At 36.6% G+C, this 25,646-nt stretch overlaps 1 protein-coding gene across 1 annotated transcript; it reads right to left on the reverse strand.

Moving 5' to 3' along the window:
- Positions 1-2,075: 2,075 nt before the first annotated feature.
- Positions 2,076-21,419, reverse strand: LOC128226728 (collagen alpha-4(VI) chain-like). The gene is made up of 21 exons (XM_052936727.1): positions 21,368-21,419; positions 20,445-20,496; positions 19,651-19,686; positions 18,701-18,946; positions 17,647-17,802; positions 16,771-16,926; positions 16,252-16,290; positions 15,017-15,052; positions 13,493-13,741; positions 11,307-11,483; positions 10,949-11,083; positions 10,544-10,697; positions 10,143-10,165; positions 9,596-9,856; positions 8,873-8,991; positions 7,980-8,166; positions 7,165-7,332; positions 5,019-5,147; positions 4,621-4,692; positions 3,536-3,692; positions 2,076-2,359 (listed from the first exon to the last, which is right to left on the reverse strand). The coding sequence occupies exons 2-21, from the start codon at positions 20,476-20,478 to the stop codon at positions 2,236-2,238; spliced, it is 2,658 nt and encodes an 885-aa protein (XP_052792687.1). The 5' UTR covers positions 20,479-20,496; positions 21,368-21,419; the 3' UTR covers positions 2,076-2,235.
- Between the last annotated feature and the right edge of the window lie 4,227 nt (positions 21,420-25,646).

Consider the following 25,646-nt stretch of genomic DNA (forward strand, 5'->3'; position numbering starts at 1 on the left):
AAGGCCTTCTATAAGTGCCCCCCCCCCCCCCGCCAAAAAAGTGTTCAGTACACAACCTCTGTTTATTGATCTAAATCTACTTGCCTTGATCCCTCTTATCAGATCTCCGATCTGAGTATCCTGCTGTGCAGTTTGGGAAGTTTTATTAAAGAAATGGACCCTAAATGGCCCTGAGCCAATACACGAATACACAGGAAAATGGTCCCTACTGTGACACCAGTGCAATTAGCAGGAGATGCATAGCAGGGGATTTTCATGCAAAACATCCCTTAAACTAGGCCTTTAATAAAAAATTGGCGGTTGTTATCTGCTTAATATATGTTTTAGATAGTTGTTATTGCTCTTTTATAAACCTAAATATGTGTATTTTTTCGGCGATCCCATTATTGGATGCATGAGTCTGAACACTAACAGTTCTTTGTTTCTTCATGAAACTGTCTGCATTGATTTCAAATATACGGATGTTAATGCACCAGTCAATTGCGCCCCCCCCCCAACCCCCCCCCCCCCCCTCACACACACACATGCACCGACCTTCCAGGTTGCCCCGCAGTGCCGGGTTAATGCCGTGGCTTTGTCTTTGCGCTCAAAATAGCGGGGAATGAGTCTTACCTAGGGTCCCTGTGGTGCGGGGGCATTTTGCGGGGATTTTACCAGCAGTTCGTCTCCACGGGGCAGGGATTTTACCCGGGCTTGGCTAGACCGAAAGTCAAAGTCCCCGCTATACCACGGACCTTGCAGAGTAGGGGGGTGGGGGGGGGGGCGAGGTTACAAATGACTGGTACATTAATGGTAAATGATATCGTTCAAATGATCAAGAGTTTACAAATTTGAGGGTAAAAACTTATTACATCGAATAGATGTGTATCTCATAACACTGGTGTCCCTTTAACTTTAAACCCGGAAGATTTAAAAAGCTATCGATCAATCAATGTGGCGCTCCGCGTGTTAAAGGTTTTGTTATCTTTTATTCAATGTATTTAAATGCGATATCAAAATTTTAAGTTATATTTGAAATTGTGAAGAGCTTTGTAAATATATACTTATTTTAACGAGCTGCTTGCCAAACGAATCAAAAAGAGGTCGATCAAATTGCATTTTTGCACGAGGTAATGTCACACAATTAAAGCTAGAACAACGAAACAGACTCAATATTTTAAACGGGTTTGATGTCTCATCTAATGTCACCGAACCGCAAACTTAGCGGTGTTGTCACGTGATACCTACTCACCCATTACTGGCTCATTCCTATCCTTGGATATGCCTCAGTGGTTTCAGTCGATTGGCCAGTTATTGTTAGACCAATCAAAACACTAAGATTCTACGCTTAAATTTAAATTCGATCTAAGTTGGCTATTGAATTCAGATCCATGTCGACTTTCTTTAAATTTAAATCGTTTGGCAGGCAATTGAGCATTCGGACGGAATTGAGGGTTTAACCATCGTTTCCCATATAAGTCTGTAGCAAATACAGTATGTATATCACGGGACGGTATTCAATATAGTTCTTATCCTTATCCTTCGACATGCCTCAGTGATTACATTCAATCAATTAATTGTACAGTCCAATCAAAACACCTATCTTCTAATCTTAACTTTAAGATTGATATAGTAGGTTAATGAATTAGACTATGAATGCCCTGGATGGGGAGGGGGGGGGGCTTACTTACCCTCGCCATTGGGTTATACTTATTCGGCTAGCATAACGTCTTCAATACAAATTTTATCCTCAATTTTAGTCATGCCTGAGTGAGTTCATTAATTCGCCAATCAGAACACTAACTTTCTGCTCTTAATATTTTATGAAAGCTTGGTTTTGCAGCGTAACGCCGGTTTTCGGAAGTCAATCTTCAGACTTTGGACAATTTCTGTTCGTAATTATGAGCTTCAACATAAATTCAAAATGATATAAAATGTACGGTCTTTCGTTTGTTTGAATATAGACTAGCCGATCCTTACCTTGATTACGAGCATTTATATTTACAATTGTGTTCACTTATATCTGCACGGCCATCTTTCAAGTTAAATGCACTATATTTCTTCTACAAATGCATCAAATAAATAGATAATTGAAGGACTTTGTAACCAATCCCAAGCACTTTATTCATTTCATGATACAAGAAATATTCTATATACAAGCTTCAATCTGATCGATATAAAGCACTATTTTGCATAAACATACAAATCTAGATGGTTAAGATATATGAGCAACTAGACATGTGATAACAGTCTTATTCAGGGCTGTCTGCCACCTAGGGCACTGAGAGTAAAGCCATTGGGACATTGGGGCATAGGGCAGAACGTCGCGTCCGAACTGATATCTAGGGTACAGCCGATAGGCAGCTTCCAGGCCGGACATCTGGAAAAACAATTAAAACAATAAAACGTTCAATAAGGTGCAGTGAACTTATGGCTAAGGCTGATATTACAATATTAAAGTGTTTAATATTAATAAATCGTTAAAAACTTATTGTTATATACAGTTGAAACCCGTTGGCTCGAAATTGCTTGGTTCGATTTCTTCGTTGGCTCGAGCTTGTTGTGAATGACCGATTTATCTTTACTTTATGTAAGCATTCCCGCTTGGCTCGATATTCGCGAGACTCGAATTGTTTTGCCGGTCCCTCGGATATCGCGCCAACGGGTTTCGACTGTATTTTAAATTGTTTCATATTTAAGAAAACAGAATAATTCCCATTCTATGTAACTTCAAAATCTTAGTCAAGTCGAAATTATATGTAACACGATACCAGTTTGACTCAAATCAATCGTACATGGTCATGCCAAGTAGTTAACAATACATTATGGAATAAAGAGGGGGGAACCAAGGCCAAACATTACTATTAAAAATCGATACCTTATTATTACATTCATAAAATAAACATCTATGGGCCATTCTGGTCACGAATTACGATAATCGCAATACCGTGCGTGCTTTGAGAGATATGATGACGTCTGCTTTCTCAAATGGTCGTAGAAGAAAGAGGGAGTATTTTAACGTTAAAAGGCTGACGTCATTGTCATTTAACCTGGCTTCAGGCATAATAAGTTCTGGCCCCTCGATAATGCTGGTTACTTAAAGTTGTAACCAGAAATATGTTTAGTTAGACTGTTAAGGTTACATTACAACTGTATTAACATTTTTGATTTTTTGAGGTAAAAATTACTTTTCAATATCATCAAAATGTATTAACTCGTTGGAATCTATGGTGGCATATTACTGCCAGTTATTTTGTTACTTATTAAGTGGATTTCGTAAACCATAATTTTTTAACCTGTTAGTGTTGTACAGCTAAAAAGCCTAACAGGCGACAGCTCTGGGCACTTTCAAGCCAGTTTTAAGTCTTATGATATTTATCTTACAGAATAAAAAATCGGGAAAAGTAATAAGATTGTAGTTCAAATTTAGTGGTTAACACGAAACAATTCGCGAACGTTAACAGGTTATCTTACAGCAGTTTTATGCCACCATAGGAATCATATGAAAATATGCCAGCGGTTTTATTTCAGGTCTCAATAAGCTTCTCCCACATACGTGATATTGTTCTGGAGGGTCGTTTCGGGGATGATGGTATATTTGGAGCAGAAGCCGCAGGTTTCCCGACAGTTGTGGGACGTCCACGCCGTGTATTGTGGGTTCAAGCACACATCCGCTCCGTATTCCGCGCAGTTGACCAAGTCAGCACAGACAGCTGTGGTAAGACAAAAATCACATATATAGTTCAGTTGTTCGACACATGGATACGCAATACTTCGCATTAAAGCTGCACTCTCACAGATTTACCGTTATGACAACTATTATATGTCTTCGAATGAGCCAATTTTTTGCGTAAATATTTGAAAACAAGTTATATAAGACTGTTGACAAAAAGATAAGATCGCAGTTTTTGATATTTCCATATGTTTTATTGCTAAAAGCTTTACTTACGCTTTAATAACAATGCATAAAACATCATTTTTGAACATAAATATGAAAACATGCGATCTGATTTTTGACAGCAGTCTGATATCACTGCTGTTCATGCATTTTCACAAAAATTGGCTCGTTCCAAGACAAACAATAAAAACAGTGGTCAAAACGTTCAATCTGTGAGCGTGAGCTTTAAGTCATTACATGTTTTTGGTGAACTAAATAAAATCCCATGTGAATTTGAAGTCCCTACAGACGGTCTCTCGAACGATGTGCAGTTGATAACAGTGAACAGCTGTGATGGAAAGTTAGATAACATTTGTATTTTGGATGGTTTCATAAATTACCCTTATCTTTTTACAAAATTAAAATGATCAAATTCTAAACATAGAAACTCTTTTTTTCTTTTTTTTTCTTTTCTTAACATTCGGACCCCGTTGGTTCGAAGTCGCTTGGCTCAATTTTCTGGTTGGTTCGAAGTTCGAGCCTGGGAAATTTCTTCATACAGAAGGCAAGCATTCCCGCTTAGCTCGAAATTTCCCAAGCTCGAACTATTTCGCCGGTCCCTGGGAGTTCGAGCCAACGGGTTCGACTGTAATGTATTAACAACGGAATGACGCTGAGCAGTCTCATGACGAAATGAGCCTCAAAGATAAAAGACGTCGGTATGGATTACAATATATGTTTAATAAATTATTCCAGTCCCTTACATGTATCGGTCTGACGAGTGGGAGCTATCTGGGTGACAGGATGAGGTGAATCAGTGGGGAGAGTGCCGCCTCCTGAAAATCATTGAATAGCAAGAAGTCGTGCAACTATTTGGATGTTACTGTTAAAATGATGAAAGGGGAGTTTTTGAATAAGGCACGAACCAGAAAACATCCAAACTGATTTTAAAACGAAAATTGTCCAAGAACTAAATTTGCTACAATAAAACATCATGTTGCTGAAATGTTATTGTTTTTAATTATATCACATTAAATAAAATGGTCAAAAAGGTTATACATGTATCTAATAAGTGGTAAAATAACTGGAGTGTGTTATCGGTCAAAGCTTGCCTGAAACATCACATTGTTCGCGACCAGTGGACCACTACACCATAGCTTACCACAGAACGCACAATATTTAGGACAGTGTTCATTAGCCCAGTTGAAAAGACTAGTTGTCGTGCATATGTATACTCCGTAATTCGAACATTCCACCGGATCTACACAGGGGGCCGGAGTGGTTGGAGGACCTGGAACATCAAAATACACACCCATTGTTTATTGGTCCCCATGGTTTTCGATTAGTACAAATATCATGCGTGAAACAGTTAAAGTGTATCCGAAACCGGATTTTCGACGTTTTTGAGATTATGGATAATTTTGGTCTAAAGTGATGACTATTGATCACGAATCATTTTATCGCTCTTGTGGAATTCGTATCAGACCCAAGGAGCAACATATCAACATGATGAAGATAGATCGTAAGCTCATATCATCATGTATGATGTAAACATTTAATATAATATTAAATTACACAGTCATTATTACCAAAAGGTAATGACAACCAATCTAACCTTTGCAAAAGTAAATACATAAGCACAGATTCATTAATACCAAAAGGTAATAATTACCAAACTAACCTTTGCAAACTATAATACAGAATTACACATTCATTAATACCTAAAGATATGAAAACCAAACTAACCTTTGCAAACTATAATACAGAATTGCACATTCATTAATACCTAAAGATATGAAAACCAAACTAACCTTTGCAAACTATAATACAGAATTACACATTCATTAATACCTAAAGATATGAAAACCAAACTAACCTTTGCAAACTATAATACAGAATTACACATTCATTAATACCTAAAGATATGAAAACCAAACTAACTTTTGCAAAGGTTAATACAGAATTACACATTCATTAATACCTAAAGATATGAAAACCAAACTAACTTTTGCAAAGGTTAATACAGAATTACACATTCATTAATACCTAAAGATATGAAAACCAAACTAACCTTTGCAAAGGTTAATACAGAATTACACATTCATTGATACCTAAAGATATGAAAACCAAACTAACTTTTGCAAAGGTTAATACAGAATTACACATTCATTAATACCTAAAGATATGAAAACCAAACTAACCTTTGCAAAGGTTAATACAGAATTACACATTCATTAATACCTAAAGATATGAAAACCAAACTAACTTTTGCAAAGGTTAATACAGAATTACACATTCATTAATACCTAAAGATATGAAAACCAAACTAACCTTTGCAAAGGTTAAAACAGAATTACACATTCATTAATACCTAAAGATATGAAAACCAAACTAACTTTTGCAAAGGTTAATACAGAATTACACATTCATTAATACCTAAAGATATGAAAACCAAACTAACCTTTGCAAAGGTTAATACAGAATTGCACATTCATTGATACCTAAAGATATGAAAACCAAACTAACTTTTGCAAAGGTTAATACAGAATTACACATTCATTAATACCTAAAGATATGAAAACCAAACTAACTTTTGCAAAGGTTAATACAGAATTGCACATTCATTAATACCTAAAGATATGAAAACCAAACTAAATTTTGCAAAGGTTAATACAGAATTGCACATTCATTAATAAATAAAGATATGAAAACCAAACTAACTTTTGCAAAGGTTAATACAGAATTACACATTCATTAATACCTAAAGATATGAAAACCAAACTAACTTTTGCAAAGGTTAATACAGAATTACACATTCATTAATACCTAAAGATATGAAAACCAAACTAACTTTTGCAAAGGTTAATACAGAATTACACATTCATTAATACCTAAAGATATGAAAACCAAACTAACCTTTGCAAAGGTTAATACAGAATTACACATTCATTAATACCTAAAGATATGAAAACCAAACTAACTTTTGCAAAGGTTAATACAGAATTACACATTCATTAATACCTAAAGATATGAAAACCAAACTAACCTTTGCAAAGGTTAATACAGAATTACACACCTTTAATTATAGATTATAACAACCAAACTAAACATTGCAAAAGATAATTACAGTATTACACAATCTTTCATACCAAAAGAGTATTACAACCACACTAACCTTTGAAGAAGTTAATACAGAATTACAGGTTAATTAATACCGAAAGAGTATTACAACCAAACTAACCTTTGAAGAATTTAATACAGAATTACAGGTTCATTAATACCGAGAGATCATGACATCCAAAACTAACCTTGGCAAAAGCCGCAGAAGAGGCGACAGTTTTTTGCCATATATGGGTGATAATCCTTGCAGTCGTCCTGTCCGTATCTTGAACAGGCTTCAACATCAAAGCAGTCACTCGAGTTTGTTGTCACGGGGGGCATTGTGACGATGCGCGAGGGTGGGGTAACAATCACCACTGGTAGTGTTAAACAAATGCTTCGTTAAGTATGTTAGTGGTGAAACAAAAATGAAAGAACTACTAAGCGTTATTTGGGCATATAAAATCCACAGTATTGACCGTTTAAAAAACGATCAAGGGCGTTGTTGTTGAAAGAAGCTACTTTTGGTTTAACATCGGTTTTACGAACTGTGTATTTCTTGTAAAAGTTTCAAATTTTGAAACTAACCAAACCCCATCCCCGTTGGTTTGTTCCATCCGAAAACTCGTTTACTTTGAAAAGACAACATGGTGAACAGTGATCCAACACGTGTGTTGAAAAAAGCATTTATTTAAATTAGGCAAACGACCATCTGTGGTATTATTGTTTAGAAGGAAATACAGAAATAATGGTTCCATGCAGAAGCTCCATCATGTTGTTGAAGCTGTACACAAAACAACATTCAATCAAACTTTTCGAAACAGGTTTTCAAACCGCCGAAAACCATGAAACCTAAACTGAAACCAGTTTGGTGTCAACAAAAACACCCTATGTAAAGCAATATGTTGAAGTCTGTTAAGCTTTACGTTCATTGAGATGTATTAATACCAATTTCAAAGTCAACGACTTAACGAAAGACAAGGTGGTATGATTAAGTTTAAAAACATGCACTATATCTACTCACGACCACATGCAACCGTAGCCACAACTTTTTCCAGGGTCTTGAGGGCTTCAAAGTCGCCTACTTGGTAAACAAGGCTTTTATTCATGTTATCCGTTGAGGCTAGTCCCTCCAGTTCGTCGGAATCCGTTTCATTTCCGATTCCAATTGCAATCAACGTCACATTGTCACTTTCCTTAGCTAATTGTGCCTATAAAAAGAGCACGGGACTAGAAATGGCTTCCTCGGTTTCTATTCTGTTTGGGTGGTGATGAACAATTTAGATATGTTGTTGAATGCAAGTAATCCGAACGCATAAACTTTTTTTTCAAAGCATGAACATATAAGTAAGAATTTAATTGAAACTGTGCATTGAAATAACATTCATATCGGTTACATATGACTAAAATTTTAATAATGTTCCTATATATCTTAAAGTAAATTGACCAATTTGCATGAAATATAACTTTGATTTCTAGCGTTCAACGACCCCCAACACCATATATGAGGAGAAAGCTCCACTTGTGTACTTAACGGTTAACATTTTTCCTCAGAAATATAAAATTGGTTTAACGTAACCACTGTGTATTTGTTAAAATGGCAGCATCCAGTGTCCGAGGACCAACAATGTGGTAAAAATGATAACAATAAAAAGAAGATCAAGCAGATTTCAGCATGTCCAGCATCATTTTAAAGCACATACCATTCAGCTTCAAAACCTATTAAATATCGAAAAGGTTCTATCTGCTTCTTTATTTAATGTCACTTAGACCCTTTTCGCATTCACCCCTCGATATGGAAGGTAGCCAATGGTGTGAGATGACATAGCCATGCTTTGATTCACTTAAAGAAATTAGGCATGTAACAATACGTAGGCACTTCCGAATTGGTGTAGTTTTCCCCATAACATCACATACCTGTCGTAGAGTATTTTTTGGGTCCCGTGAGTAGCCATCAGTGATCACAATCGCTATGTTGGGGTCGTTTGTCCGTTCGTTTGTGAATCCTTCTTGGCGCAGCATTTCCATGGCCGCCGCTATAATTTAATATCCATAAGTATTACACGTGAAATCTGAGGATAATCCATGACACTATTTATATGTAAAAGTGTTGATTGCAATTGCAATGAAGTACTCTTATTTGCTTCATAACTATCAATTAGGCTTCTTATAAAACATCATTTGTTAAAGTGACACTCTTATTCAAAATCAATACATACACATGTATAACAAACATAAATTTTGAATGATAAACCTTAAACTTACTTAAAACTGCATTTATGGAAAATATTAACTAGTGAAACAAGATTGTAGAAATACCGTATTTTATGCGCATTTCTTTCAAATAAAACTCGATATCCTTCATAAAAACAATTGTTTGCGACATTTATTTATCCTTTTTGGAAAAGTAAAGCAATATTAATAATTGCGGTAAATTATTTGGGAGTAAGAGTACATCTTTAACACAAAAGAAATCTAAAGTATTTTAATAGCTGTCTCTCTTTAGTTGAATCTGTTCCTGACAGCAATAAAAAGTTCAACAGTGTTGACAATTAAGAATCACAAATTTAACGTAACCAAAGGGCAAGAACAGTAAGGACATTAGGTACGTTTAATCACTTTTCCTACGCTTGTGGTTACCTGTATCAGTGCTTCCTTGTGTGTAGGGTATTCTGTCAACAGCCGCCAAGATGTCGGCTTTAGTGCTGTAGGACGTCAAATTGAACTGGAGCGTAGGCGCGGTGCTGAAGGTGATGACGCCAATACGAGTGTACTGGCTCCCGATATCGAACACGTTTATCGTCTCCTTTATGAAGTTCTTAACCTTCAAGAAGTTTTCGCCCCCCACACTTCCAGATGTATCAACGACAAATACAACATCAGCTACCTTGGCGACGCAAGCTGCAGAAGAAACACCATGTATTGGCGTTGTGGATTGCGTTATTTGTGGAAGCAAAGTTAGAAAATAGCATTTCTTTAAAAGAAAAGAAAGTTTAAAGACTGACGTAAGGTCTGCCATGTTAGTCCTTGTGTAAGAGATAAATGATTACGAATAAACTTTTCAGGTGGTCATGGCTTTGCGATGACCTTATCGAGTCGACATAGTATTGCAATAACCTCAAATGGACATAAATAAATTGTGATGGTACTTAAGCTTCTGTTGGACTAAGTACACGATAACACTTACGCGGTGCTGTCGGCAACGTGGTTCTAAAAATAAATACAATGAATGATGTTATTTATAGACAGATTGACGAGTGACATAACAAGTCATGTGGTCATTGCCAGCCAGCAAGTTATTGATTGGTTGATTTCACAGTGAAATCAAGCCACCGACCAATGGCATACTGGATGGCTTTTTTGCATAATTATGAATACATATAAGCAAAAACATTTAATATGTCTTACTGCAGTGTACTTCTTCTTAAACTCGAATTTATCAAAGAATGCGCATTGCGATCTTTTTAGAGTTTTTTTATTGATGGTTTAATTATTTCTACATAGAAACCTAAATTAAGTTATAGGCAAAATCTTTGATTTTATCAAATAATGATTATTATTGCATTCGGTAATTTGTAACGCTTTTACCCAGTTGTTGTTGACGCTGGTGTAGTAGTGGTTGTGGTGGTGGTTGTGGTGATGATGGGTGGATCTTGCGTCGTCCTAGTGGTAGTCGATAGTACTATTGTTGGTATGGGTGTTGTTGTTGTTGTTGTAGTTGTCGTGGGTAGTAGTTGTGGTGCTGTAATAAACACAAACACTTTAGGTGGAAATTTCTTATTAACCAATGCCTATTCTAGAAACAAAACTCTCGGAATAATTAATGTTCGTTTTACTTTCATTGGCTTCTGGCTTATAACTTTAATACCAAGTGAATTTCTTGTGTTATGTACAAATATGCAGACTTGCCCTCTAACGAAGGCAGCGGAACTTAACATGAAATAGTACAATGGCTCTGATACAGCAAGAAAGAGAATAAGAACCAACACATACCCTCACACGTTGATTTGGCAACAGCGTTCTCAATGCTAGACAACTGGGTGAAGTTTGATACAAAGTAGACGAAATTGCTGTCTGGATCGCTTGATATGTAATTCAGTTCTGACATTTGAACCTCACTCCCCACTCCTGCAAGCAATAGTCGATACAGCATTTGTTTAAAAGGCTCGTAACCAAAATTAACAGTGTCCTTTACACTCCTGGTAGAAATACTTGGTAAGCTTTAAAGGATCGTACAAACTTAATAATATCTAAAATATAAATGAACGTATATGAACGTATTTGTGTTTAATAACACGTTGAGTTTCCAAAGAAATACATGTAGTACAACTTCGAATTATTATATTCATACCTATAGCAAAAACGCCAATGCCCTGCTGTTTAACTTTGTCTGCAGCTATTTTTGTCAGATCAGGTGCGCTTGAGTATCCGTCGGTGACCACAATGGCAAGGTCGGGTGCCCCCTTTCTGTCACCCTCCAGCCCATGAGCTAATAGATAGTCGAACGCCTTGTCCGTTTCTGTATTACCTGTTATACAAAGTAATGTTATTATATGTATGCGAAATAAAGGAAAGAGCCAATGCAGAAAAGTATTGCCAAATTTGTAATACAGTTGAAACCCGTTGGCTCGAACTCGTTTGGCTCGAAATCCTCGTTGGCTCGTACTAGATGTAAAGGACCGATTACTTTTTACTGAAAGTAAACCATCCCGCTTGGCTTGATTTTTCTGAGGCTCGAAGTATTTTCGCCGTTCTCTAGGAGTTCGGGCCAACGGGGTCTCTGGGAGTTCGAGTCAACGGGGTTCGACTGTAGTTAATTTTAAAATAGATATGTGACCACCGGCCATTGCCCAATTCTAACTCAAATTCTAATTACGAGCATATATGGTTGGACATACCACAATGTGTCGGATAAGTGTATGATCATTTAACCACTGTCTGTCTATCACCAGAGAGGTCGTGGGTTCGAGTCCCTTCAACGCAACGCTTCATTGCTTCTCAGTAATGACTCTTTTCTAATATTTCACTGGAGACGGACCCAAAACGGAGTACTATCAGCTAGTAGCTGTCTTCAAAATTGATATAAACTATCGATGTATCCGACGTAAATTGATAGCACCTATCGAGGTATCCGAGGTAAATGGATATCGATTATCGAGGTATCCGATGTAAATGGATATCGCTTATCGAGGTATCCGAGGTAAATGGATATCAACTATCGAAGTATCCGGTTTACACGGATATCGACTATCGGGGTATCCGATGTAAATGGATATCAACTATCGAGGTATCTGATGTTAATAGATATCGACTATCGAGGCATCCGAGGTAAATGGGTATCAACTATCGAGGTATCCGATGTACATTGATATCTACTATCGAGGTATCTGATGTTAATAGATATCGACTATCGAGGTATCTGAGGTAAATGGGTATCAACTATCGAGGTATCCGATGTACATGGATATCTACAATCGAGGTATACGATGTACATGGATATCAGTTATCGAGGTATCCGATGTACATTGATATCAACTATCGAGGTATCCGTTGTACATGAATATCAACTATCGAGGTATCCGATGTACATGGATATCAACTATCGAGGTATCCGATGTACATGGATATCAGCTATCGAGGTATCCGATGTGAATTGATATCAGCTATCGAGGTATCCGATGTAAATGGATATCGACTATCGAGGTATCCGATGTACATGGATATCAGCTATTGAGGTATCCGATGTCAATGGATATCGACTATCGAGGTATCCGATGTTAATGGATATCAACTATCGGGGTATCCGATGTAAATGGATATCAACTATCGAGGTATCCGATGTTAATGGATATCGACTATCGAGGTATCCGATGTTAATGGATATCGACTATCGAGGTATCCGATGTACATGGATATCAGCTATTGAGGTATCCGATGTTAATGGATATCGACTATCGAGGTATCCGATGTCAATGGATATCAACTATCGAGGTATCCGATGTTAATGGATATCGACTATCGAGGTATCCGATGTTAATGGATATCAACTATCGAGGTATCCGATGTCAATGGATATCAACTATCGAGGTATCCGATGTTAATGGATATCAACTATCGAGGTATCCGATGTCAATGGATATCAACTATCGAGGTATCCGATGTCAATGGATATCAACTATCGAGGTATCCGATGTTAATGGATATCAACTATCGAGGTATCCGATGTCAATGGATATCAACTATCGAGGTATCCGATGTCAATGGATATCAACTATCGAGGTATCCGATGTTAATGGATATCAACTATCGAGGTATCCGATGTTAATGGATATCAACTATCGAGGTATCCGATGTTAATGGATATCAACTATCGAGGTATCCGATGTTAATGGATATCGACTATCGAGGTATCCGATGTTAATGGATATCAATTATCGAGGTATCCGATGTTAACGGATATCGACTATCGAGGTATCCGAGGTTAATGGATATCGACTATCGAGGTATGTTAGCCTATCGTGGTTTATTATCATATACCTGGGTAATAAGGGATTTGATTGATTGCGTTGATAAGGGCTTGCTTGTCTGTGAACGCGTCCAAACTCAGCCTTCTCACTGGGTAGTTGCTGAAGGTAATCACCGCGACCTTTGTCAGGTCTGAGCCAATATCCAAGAAATCCACGATGTTGATGACAAAAGTTCTCATGAGCTCCCAGTTCTTTACCCCTACGCTACCAGACTGGTCCAATATGAACACTATGTCGGCTATGGTTTGATTACACTCAGCTGAAATATATAACTTTTCAGTAATCATCGTGTGGCAGTTCAAACATTTTGGATGATACTCTACCAAACCTATCAAGGCTTAGTGTGTATTTTAATACCACAGTATTGCAGTGAATGTAAAGGATAAAAGGCCATTTATGACAACTGCCTGCCTCCGCCGCTGGGAGTTCCATCCCACGTGTGGAAAAATAATCATAGGAATATTATGTATTGTGTAATTTAATGGACAAAAAATATCCTGGCAAAACATTGAGCTTGAAAAATGTATTAAAGATGAAGGCATTCTCACCCGAATGTTTTATTTTACAAATTTAAAATATTCTTACGCGAATTTGGAAATTTCCTAAGATGACATTATGTACCCAGATATATTATGGACGTTTTCGAACTCCTTTGGAAATCTCCTGAGTTCATTCCTTAGTCACTGGAATATCTATCTTTAACATTTAGTAGTATCTTATCTTTAATATTGATGGTTACACTCTCATTCGGTGGGTTTTTTTACCAAAAGACATTCTTGTTACAGTCGAAACTTGTTATGTCGAACTTTGTTATCTCAATGTTCTGTTTATGCCGAAGTTTTCGAAAAAATAATCTTTTTTAATTTTGCTCTTTTTGTGTTTCGGTTATATCGAAAGTCTGTTATCTCGAAGTTTTTCCCGAGTTCTCCACGAATTTTACTGTACATGTTATATGTCGATTATTTACGAAAACATAACATACAGTTATTAGTTAATTGAGGTTATTATACAGATAGGTGTTTTACACGCTTATAAAGCGTATAGGTCAATGTGTTCAATTAATGTTAATATTTGTAGAGTTCTGTACATTGTTCCACTGATAAAAAAAACAACAGACGTGCGTTTAGGTTCACTCCGTGGCTCTCTTATTTTGTGCTTTTTTGTGCCATTTACTTGAATCTGTACCAACACTGTTCATAAGTATATTATATAATGGAACATTTTATTAGGTCTGGAAGTATCATCCATACCACGGAGAGGCATATTGATGAAGTGCAGTTTCATCTTACAAACTATCCCATGCAGTACTTTCAGAACATAACTTCAAATAAACCGTTCATAAAAACAGTATTGTTCTAAATATTGGCTTTTTGATATCGTCATGATATCATAATTTTTTTTAATTTTTTTCGTTTTAATGACAATTATGGGGAAAAAACGTTCAAATGGCATTTATGTGCAAAGCCCAAATAGCTTTTGCATATATTACGTTCATTATCCTTCAATAAAATTCGTTCAAGTGTATGATACATACCCTTGGCGTCTGTTGATGCGTTGAATGATGACGTAACTGCAATTTAATAATCGATTAAATTAGTTTTATATTATTTATAACATATCATATAAATGCTATGCAGATTTTTTATAGTTTTACTTTAAAATAAGTATATTTAAAGTTGTTATTTTTGCTCTCGTCTTGGCTATGAGAATGAATCAATTAAGTCGATCACTTTTCTACTATAAAACATTAAAATAAATCAGATTAAAGTAGAAGAAAGACATGAACTTGTATTATAGCACAACAAATCCTCAATGCCAATTTTCAACACATTACTGTACTGGCATAAATTCCCAAATTCTGTTTTCATTGAATGCATATTAATGTCCTCTTTCCATCGATACCAAATTTATGAGTGTGCGATATAAAACAAAACAGATATTGTAGTTTTGTAGACCGGACAAGACTTTTGGATATTGTAGTTTTTGTAGACAGGACAAGACTTTAGGCCATTAGTATATATTGGAAAGCGAAGTTGCCAAACTCCTACACAGAACTTGTATTATAGCACAACATAGACAACCCGGCAAACAAGTCACAGACAACACGCAAAGATTCCATCATAATCAATCAATCGTTTATCGAAAAACTATGACGCTAGAATGAGCGCAACATCATTGACGTCTTAGGATTGCACCGGTCGGGTTCAACAATGTATCGTTAATTGATTCAGCGAAAATTATATGAATTGCTCTGAAAATTGCAGGAATTATATTGGATATGTTATATGTACTGAATGTGAAGTTTCTATGTTCTATGTGCAATGATATTTGCATTATTAAAAAAATCCACTCAATTCTGGATCAACCCTGTATGTATGATGAGTTTACCGCCTTTTTACGGTTTATACAGAACTCATTCACACTAAAATTTGTTTATTCTTGTATTTATTGAAAAAACATGTGCTCACTTGTAAAATTTTAGACATTCATTTTAATGTTTTGATTAAAATGACCGCATGGCCAGAGCCACACGTGCCGAAAATACATAGTATATGACTCCCACGTTTAATATATTCATTACAGAGATTAGAAGGGTGTGGTTTAACAGAAATTACGAGGACCAACCTAACAGTGCAACATTTAACCATGGGTTTCTTCAAAGGTACAAGCACCAAAGCCTAAGACACCCAACGAGGCATACAACGCCACATGACAATACTCACATATCACAATTCAACAATTGAATGATATTGCAAATATGAAACGTACCAACAGTTGGAGCAGGAGTTGACGCAGGTTTGGCTGTCTCTGAAATGAAGAAAAGAAGCTACACCCAGTGTCAATGTGATATATAAGAGCTATTCAGTCAGCTGGTCTTGTTTTCGAATAAGAAAAATCTAGTGATTGCTATGGGCGTGGTATCGTCGGCCGTGTGGTCCTCGTTGTGCACAATATAGTCGAGATCCGTTGGTTCGAACTCGCTTTGCTCGAATTCTTCGTTGGCTTGAACTGGGTGTCAAGGACCGATTTATTTTAACTGGAGGTAAGCATTTCGACTTGGACTCGAAGTTTTCGAGGCTCGATGTATTTCCGCCGGTTCGAGCCAGCCAGGTTTGACTGTACATTTGTACTTTACTTATTGCATCTTGCATGGTCAACTCCGAGCGATAATTGCACAAACTCGACCAGAAACTGAGCATTGACCAGCTACAATTGAAATACAATTATAAATACGTCCTACTTTTACGGTAGGTAGATTGTTTGAAACTAAAATTAAGATTTAATTACCATTACACGTTCTCGCGGTGATTCCGGCCACGCTTCTGGTCAGTGCATTGAAGTTGCTGACCACATACATATACCTGTCGACGGGGACGGAGGCGATTGCTTCTAGTTCGTCGGGGTTGATGTAAGTGCCGATTCCAATAGCAAACATGGTTATACCTGCGCGTATTATAAAATACTACATAATTATGTTGGTATCGCCAATATAAGCAGTGTACGTGCCACAATTTCTTACATTAATACTAATAGACATGGATTTCTGGAATAAACAATTATTTTTAGAAATTAACGTTGTTTTACTGTACCAACCGCTATGGTTTTATGAAGCAAGTATGTCTTAGAATATAAATTATTGTACTGATAGTTTGCAAAAGTTTGCAATCAGTTTTGCAGTAAATTTATCAAATTTATTTAGCGATTTTGTTAAATGAAAAAAAAAATTCTATTTATACATAATCAATTAATACAACCTCATATTAATAGATAAATTATATTTTTGAGGCACAATATTGCCTTCGTATTAGATTTAAACATAATATGAAAACACGTTAAAGGTGCACTCTCACGGCTTGACTTTTTTTAATATTTTGTCTAGGAATGATCCAATATTTCGTAATTATCTGAACATCGGTGATACATTACTGCTGACAGATCAGATTGCAGTGTTTCATATTTATGTTCGGCAATAGCTAAAAGCGTCACAAAAGCTTAATAAATAAAAATGAAATTTTCGGCAGTTTTCTCAAAAATTCATATCTGTTATATTGTGAGTTATCTTATATGACTGAATTCAAGGCGTTGATAACAAAATTATCTGATTCCGAGACAAAAATGTCCTTAATACTGACAATCTGTGATAGTGCAGCTTTAAGACAATACCTCGCTGTTTAGCATCGTTAGCTGCATCGACGGTTTGGTTATGGTTAATGGAGTGGCCATCAGTTACGACAATTGCGATGTTAGGTACGTCAGATCTGGAGGCTGCGAATCCAACGTGAACCAACAGTTCTATAGCTGCGTCCGTCTCCGTAGCCCCTGGAAAGAAATACGTAATAATTACGTACGACCTTTCGATAAACTACATGCGTATAATCAAAACAACGAAGTATATGCGGCACATTTTAGCTTCGAATACGTTGCTGCCTTGGTAAGAAAATGTTATTACACTAATAATGACACTTAGTTCCCATGTCACAAAAATATATTTCATATAGACCTTATACATATGTGTGAAGCGAAATTTACTGTAATAAATTATGCAATTCTCTATAGATGTTCCAAGCCGTATTGCATGAACAAATCAATGACAATCGTCACTTTGTACTTAATTATTTCGTTATCAATTTAAGGTTAAATATTTTAGGGTTCATTTGCCGACCACGGCCCTATTGCCCCCCCCCCCCACTAGATCCAGCGCTGTTCACTTGCAGGATTCCCAATGATGCAAACTTCATTATCAAGTAAATGTGCACTTTTTGTGTTAAACATGTTTTCAAAACGTCCTATTCAATGGAATTCGAAGCGGGAGTTAGTGAGACCCCTTGGCAGGCATTCATATAAAACATCTTTAATCATTTCATAACTAAAGACATTTTCTTAAGTGAAATATCTCACCTTTTCTATGATACAATCGCTTCATAATGTTTTAAATACTTCATGTTTTTCATTGATTCAATACATAAAGTCGAACCCCTTTGGCTCGAATTCGCTTGGCTCGAATTCCCCGTTAGCTAGAAATATATGTAAAACCCCGATTTCTTCGAATGTTCGGAGGCTTGAGGTATTTTCGCCGGTCACTGGGAGTTCGAATCAACGGGGTTCGAATGTACAAAAATCTTTCTTATAATTTGACTACAAAAAGTTAAGGAAATTGACTTAAGCTAAGAAATTACTTAATATGTTTTATGGAAACCACCCATTTGCTTTCTCTTACCTGGAACATATGGAACATTGTTGACTGCTGCCTTAAGAAGTGTTTTATCTCCATACGAGTTCAGTGCTATTCTAAGGATCGGATATCGGCTAAAGGTGATCAGGCCAATCCTTGTCTTGGTAGGTCCAATGTCCAGGTTTTCGATGACGTCGTTCACAAAGTCTTTCATCACTGTGAAGTTTTGTTCTCCCACACTGCTGGACGAATCGAGGACAAACACCAAGTCATACTGACTCCCATCGCATTCTGAAAGTATAAGATGAATAGTGTTGTTTTTTCCGGATAAGTGTTCCCTTTGCAGGAACGGATCCAGGATTTGACGTCATAGGGGCCTAAATAAAGGGCGTAACCGTTTGACTTGCACCCCGCCCTCAGAACTGAATTCATTCTGTTGAAAATGTTTGCCGGGGGTAAGGGTAGAACATTGTAACAATTTTTCAATCGCAATTGTGCATGAGATTACTTGTAATCTCCTATATAGAAATAAAACGTAAACTTGGACGATGAACTCAGGGTGCGCCCCCCCCCCCCACCCACACTTAAAGAGCACCGCCTTCGCTTCATTACTTGAGTTTAATTAGGGGATTAGTTTCTTCAAACACTTCGACAAACCTGTTTCCAAAGTAATGGTTTAATAGTGCTCAATCATGCGGTGGTTTTGTCAAAAGGTTTGTCGAAGTTTTTTCAGAAAATAAACTCTCGATCAAACTCTGGTAAAATACCGAAGGCGGGGCTCCGTAAGCAGCGTAGACTGTGCTATATTTCATTTAAAATGGTGAAGAAATAGTTAAGTGATCTTTATTTAAAGTTTTCATTTCAAGCAAAGGATTGCGTTGTGACACAATTTATCGCTGTGAATATCTAGCAGGCCAACTAAACTTAGTTAGTGACGGAAAATAAAGCCACACGTTGAAGAGAACCAAATGTATAGGAGAGGATATTAACTATACCTGGTAACGTTGCAGAAGCCTGGTGAAATACGGCAACTGAAATACAAATGCAAGCATATAATTTATCGGTTTATATTTGAAGATCACGGTTGATAGTATTATATCCAAATACCTAAATTCTCAGAGAGTTATTATTTAAGTGAGTTAACAAATTTTAAAGAAAACATCATGTCTTTGAACTTTTGGCAGATAATATTGACCTAAGTTTATATAATTTGTAAATAATTATTCAAATGACGAGAAACAAGGACACTTATCTAATCTCAGGCTAGCAAAGAGGTTAGCGCACTCAGTGCTTAAGCAACACAGGTTCGAGTCCCGGCCTGGGCGCATGTGAGTGGTGTGTGGTCACCAAACCGTACCACAGGGGCAGGGTGCGATGTTTTGACACACCCCTTCGACCACGCCCTCCGACCCCCCCCCCCCATTTTGTTTTAAAAATCCCATACTTTTTAATGGTGATCGGGGAACTGTTCTTATGATAACTTACAAAAAAAAATGGGATTTTTTTTTTGTAAGTTAACATTAGTAACAGTTCCCCCATCATTATCAATCAATAAGTCTGGGATTTTTAAAAAAAATAATGGGGGAGGGGCGTGGTCAAAGGGGTGTGTTTAAACAACGCACCCTGCCCCTGTGAGCCGGACAAGTAGGTTTCCTCCGGGTATTCCGATTTCACAAGCACCACAAGACCACACACTTCGCGTAACATCGTGCCAACGAGATAAGTTGATATAATGCTGTAATAACTTGTTTCACAATCGGTGTAAAATAAATAAGTTTAAAATAATTACCTGTTACAAACACCAAAATGCCTATCGCATACATTCTGTTGAAGGAATTGGCCTGGAAATAAATATGACGAAAGGTTCATCGAAAATAAACGAAAGTTAACATTCTATTATTTGGCCGATTGTTCAGAACTTTGTTTAAGTTAACAACATGATTAATGAAATCATTGTTAACTTTTAAACATAAATTATTTGACGAAGTCCTAATATATTTAAAAAAAGGTACAGCTGAAAAAGTGTTTTTGTTAAAAAAAAACTGCAGATCATATATGTATCCATTCAACTTCCTGAAAAATAAATTTTTGAAAGTTAACAACGATTAAGTTAACAAAGTTGTTAACTTAAACAAAAAAAATAACAATCGGTCCTTCAAAAACCATTAAAGCATTTTTTGAATAGATCTAGCATTATGGATAAATTGCCGCTCTGAACAAATCAAATCAAAATTTATTTTCAGTCGGTATGACATAACAGAGAAAATAGCTATTGACCGACTATAATGAGTATAACTTGATATCTTACATCCCCTAAAAAGGAAGTCTTATCACATTTAAACTTTCAGGAAATAGTGTTTTTTTTAAAAAAAACTTAATTCTAGTATATAATTGTTATGCATTGCATTTTATCCGATATGTATACATATTTTTCTATTCGGCTCATTTAATGCTAGTTATTGTAAATGTGTGCAATAAATACTGGTTTAATTAAAACATACATACATATAATCAATACAATATCGAACCCGTAAAGGCTTCTATAGATAGTCCCGCAAAGGTATATAGTTATATTGTTGAAACAATAAATAAATAAGCATTAAATAAGACAAATAACAGTATATCACTATATCGGATAAATGTAATGCATAGCAATTATAAAACACTAAAACTGTACAATGGATCTTATAACAACGTGAAGCACCAACCAACCTGTCTGAATATCACTAAGTCCTCTAGTGACCGACAAGCGAAGTTAGGCCTTCATATATAGTGTCGCACATAAAAACTGTTGTGATATATTCGTCTGAAATAGCCGCGCACGTTAGAAACCAGTGTATGTCTGAGTGGACCTTAGATATGAAAGACCGCGACAAGTAAATGAGTATAAACAGACTAAGATAATTGTTGATCTTTACATAAGCTACTACTTAGTACGAATACTTGCTTACACTTTGAATGACGATTAAGAGTTTTGAAACAAAAACACAAGTTGTATCGCGCAACCTGAATTTCAATGGTGCACAGCATTTTCATTCATTTTTTGTCTTAAGGCTTTTTATGTTCTTTTTGCATTGTAGCATTAACTTTCAAATTTTGCCGATCTTTCAATTTTGCGAATGTCTTGCGTCATTTTATATACAGTATCAGGGTATCAGAAGTTCGTGTTACGGTTTATTTGTCCAGGTAATTAGTTGGCAATTGTACGAGGATCATTCTAAGATAACTCTTTCGCGTATTTGACAGCCATTTCATATAACGTCCCAGCCCAGAACAGAAGTATATTTGTTTTATGCTATTCCCATCCTCCCATACATCTGCGTGTCAGATTGGAGTTAGTTCCACCCTTCTACCATCTGTCATTATGAAAGTTACTTGTCCGACTTCGCAAATCAATGTTATTTATAAGGTTAAGCGGTGCTTTTTCCATGGTCGAAAATATATATCTTTTATCTTTATGCGTACAAGACATACCGCTTGTATGTCGTATTCTTAGGCCGTAAAGAGATCGTTTTTCAGCAGTTCTTAATATACATATTCTTTGAATCATAATGCAAAAACATACATTTCATGTGATGTACGATTTTGCTAATGTTGATAATGTCAAAATCTTTGGCAAGCAATATTTAAAAGTAATGCAAATTGTCGTTTTAAATTTAAAATATGTCATTTAATGTGTTATATGGTTTTTTTTTCTTTCTATAATACCCTTATTACGTTGTCACATCAGTACTCTCACCGACTTACGTTTTGCTGCGAGTTGCGGCGGATTCATAACACACCTCTTTACGTGTGAAAGTCGAAGAGATATTTCTCATGAATAATACATTTAAAACTATAGAGACAGCCAAGTAGTAAACGATTCAAGTTCAAACCCTGCTTACCGGCCCAGGGTAAGGACCCAAACGACATTGGCGAGAAACACGTACACACACCACATACAAATCAAAACAACTGTATTAATAAATGATGGGATTATCGCCTTGGAACGGTCAGTGGAAACAGCAGTCAACAATTTAATTATATTATACCTCACATAAATTTGTCCCTTCTTTGTATATATAAACTAGATCGGTCCGTATATCACTGTATTTTGATGAAAATCCAGTTTAATGACGTCAGCGGTCCATATTATATTTTTGGCCGGTCTGGAAAAGTGTTCGGTATAACATAACAAAATATAACACACCACTTCGGGCCAAATGGCATTATAAGGACCGGTCAGTCAGCCCCCGAAGGTGAATTGACCGAGGCGCTACACTTGCGGTGGCTAACTGGCCGGTCCTTATAATGTCATATGACCCTCAGTGGTGTGTTATATTTCTTAAGTATACACTGTTTAGAGGCACAAGGTAACGCCACTAAACGAGGGGAACAAACGTATACACACCAAAAACAGACACTACACGCATCAAGGATGGAATTACCACCTTTTAACGGTTAGTTTAACACGAGTAAACTGAATGCCGAACTAGGGCAGTTGTGTGTTCGCATATTGTCAGGATGTGACTAAATTCTCGCCAAATGGACGCATATCGCAACCTTTTCGTGCAGTGTTGTATGACTGTCGTGGTAATGTTTCCGTCTTCAAAGAGCAACTGACGAGGGACTAATGGAACATATGCGGTTATCGTACGGTTTGTTAAAACAACCCATGTGGATTGAAAAGTTAAAATAACTCGTACTAATACCTTACTATAAATCGAAATGAAAACTTACTTTATATCGTTTTGAGTCGTACTCATTCCTTACTACGTATCGTTTTGAGTCGTACTCATTCCTTACTACGTATCGTATTGAGTCGTACTCATTCCTTACTACGTATCGTATTGAGTCGTACTCATTCCTTACTACGTATCGTATTGAGTCGTACTCATTCCTTACTACGTATCGTATTGAGTCGTACTCATTCCTTACTACATAGCGTTTTGAGTCGTACTCATTCCTTACTACATATCGTATTGAGTCGTACTCATTCCTTACTTCATATCGTTTTGAGTCGTACTCATTCCTTACTACATATCGTTTTGAGTCGTACTCATTCCTTTCTACATATCGTTTTGAGTCGTACTCATTCCTTTCTACATATCGTATTGAGTCGTACTCATTCCTTTCTACATATCGTATTGAGTCGTACTCATTCCTTACTACATATCGTTTTGAGTCGTACTCATTCCTTACTACATATCGTTTTGAGTCGTACTCATTCCTTACTACATATCGTTTTGAGTCGTACTCATTCCTTACTACATAGCGTTTTGAGTCGTACTCATTCCTTACTACATATCGTTTTGAGTCGTACTCATTCCTTACTACATATCGTTTTGAGTCGTACTCATTCCTTACTACATATCGTATTGAGTCGTACTCATTCTTACTACATATCGTATTGAGTCGTACTCATTCCTTTCTACATATCGTTTTGAGTCGTATTCATTCCTTACTACATATCGTTTTGAGTCGTACTCATTCCTTACTACATAGCGTTTTGAGTCGTACTCATTCCTTACTACATATCGTTTTGAGTCGTACTCATTCCTTACTACATATCGTTTTGAGTCGTACTCATTCCTTACTACATATCGTTTTGAGTCGTACTCATTCCTTACTACATATCGTATTGAGTCGTACTCATACCTTACTTCATATGGTATTGAGTCGTACTAATTTCTTACTACATATTATACCGTACTAATACCTTACTATAAATCGTACCGAGTCGTACTAATACCTTACTATAAATCGTACCGAGTCGTACTAATACCTTACTATAAATCGTACCGAGTCGTACTAATACCTTACTATAAATCGTACCGAGTCGTACTTATACCTTACTATAAATCGTACCGAGTCGTACTCATTCCTTACTATGAATCGTACCGAGTCGTACTAATACCTTACTATAAATCGAACCGAGTCGTACTAATACCTTACTATAAATCGTACCGAGTCGTACTAATACCTAACTAAAAATCGTACCGAGTCGTACTAATAACTTACTATATATCGTACCGTGTCGTACTCATACCTTACTATAAATCGTACCGTGTCGTACTCATACCTTACTATATAACGTAACGATTCATACACATACCTTACTAGATATCGTACCGAGTCCTACTCATACCGTACTATAAATCGTACTGAGTCGTACTCATACCTTACTATAAATCGTACCGAGTCGTACTCATACCTTACTTTATATCGTACCGATTCGTACTGATACCTTACTATATACCGTACCGAGTCATACTAATACCTTTTGAGTTGTACTCATACCTTATTCGTGGCATAACGTATCAAACCCAAATCTATATGCGTTCACATCTTCTATAAACTCGTGGAAAGCCGCAGTATTCTTAACCATACCGAACAGAAGTCCTACATATCTGTAATTGTTTCTGTAACTATGTCAGAAAGCATCAAAGGAGCTTCGTACTTGTATATAGACTTGAAGTAACTGAGGAAATATCGTGAAAGACCAATACATATCGCAGAGACCTTAAAACTACCGTGCAATTATTTAGACGAACTGCTCTCAGTCAATCCATCCAACGCCGCGGTGAACTCGTATTTTTTTTCGGTTTACAATGTTAAGAAGACAAAATTGTTTATATATAATTGTTTTATGTACGTGTTTATTTGTGTTGACGTTAATAGCATTTGCTTTGACATTCTGGGCTTATAATATAACCAAGTGAAAGACCTTCCGTAAATAAATGTTCAAAGTTTAACGTTTATATACACTACTAACCACGCGTTTTTGCAAAAAAACGCGTTGCAAACGCGAGAGAGATTGCTTCATAGCGGGAAATCGCGGCTATATATCCCGCTGTAGGCAACGCGGTGGTGCGCGTCATCGCCGCGTTCATCATTGCTACCGCTTACGACTTCCGAAAATATGCACGCGGCGAATCGCCGCGATGCGACTTATCGCGATTTTTGTTGAACAAGTTGACAGTAGCGTCTTAATACTTTCACAGTTGCAAAG

This window comes from Mya arenaria, chromosome 3, assembly GCF_026914265.1.
Source record: "Mya arenaria isolate MELC-2E11 chromosome 3, ASM2691426v1".
Classification (NCBI taxonomy): domain Eukaryota; kingdom Metazoa; phylum Mollusca; class Bivalvia; order Myida; family Myidae; genus Mya; species Mya arenaria.

Bases quoted from the DNA above. Each gene is read 5' to 3' on its own strand.
- LOC128226728 (XM_052936727.1), bottom strand. From the start codon at position 20,478: ATGTATGCGATAGGCATTTTGGTGTTTGTAACAG. The intron at 19,687-20,444 runs GTAATTATTTTA...TTTGTATTTCAG, and splicing joins CATTTTGGTGTTTGTAACAG to TTGCCGTATTTCACCAGGCT. The intron at 18,947-19,650 runs GTATAGTTAATA...TTATACTTTCAG, and splicing joins GGCTTCTGCAACGTTACCAG to AATGCGATGGGAGTCAGTAT.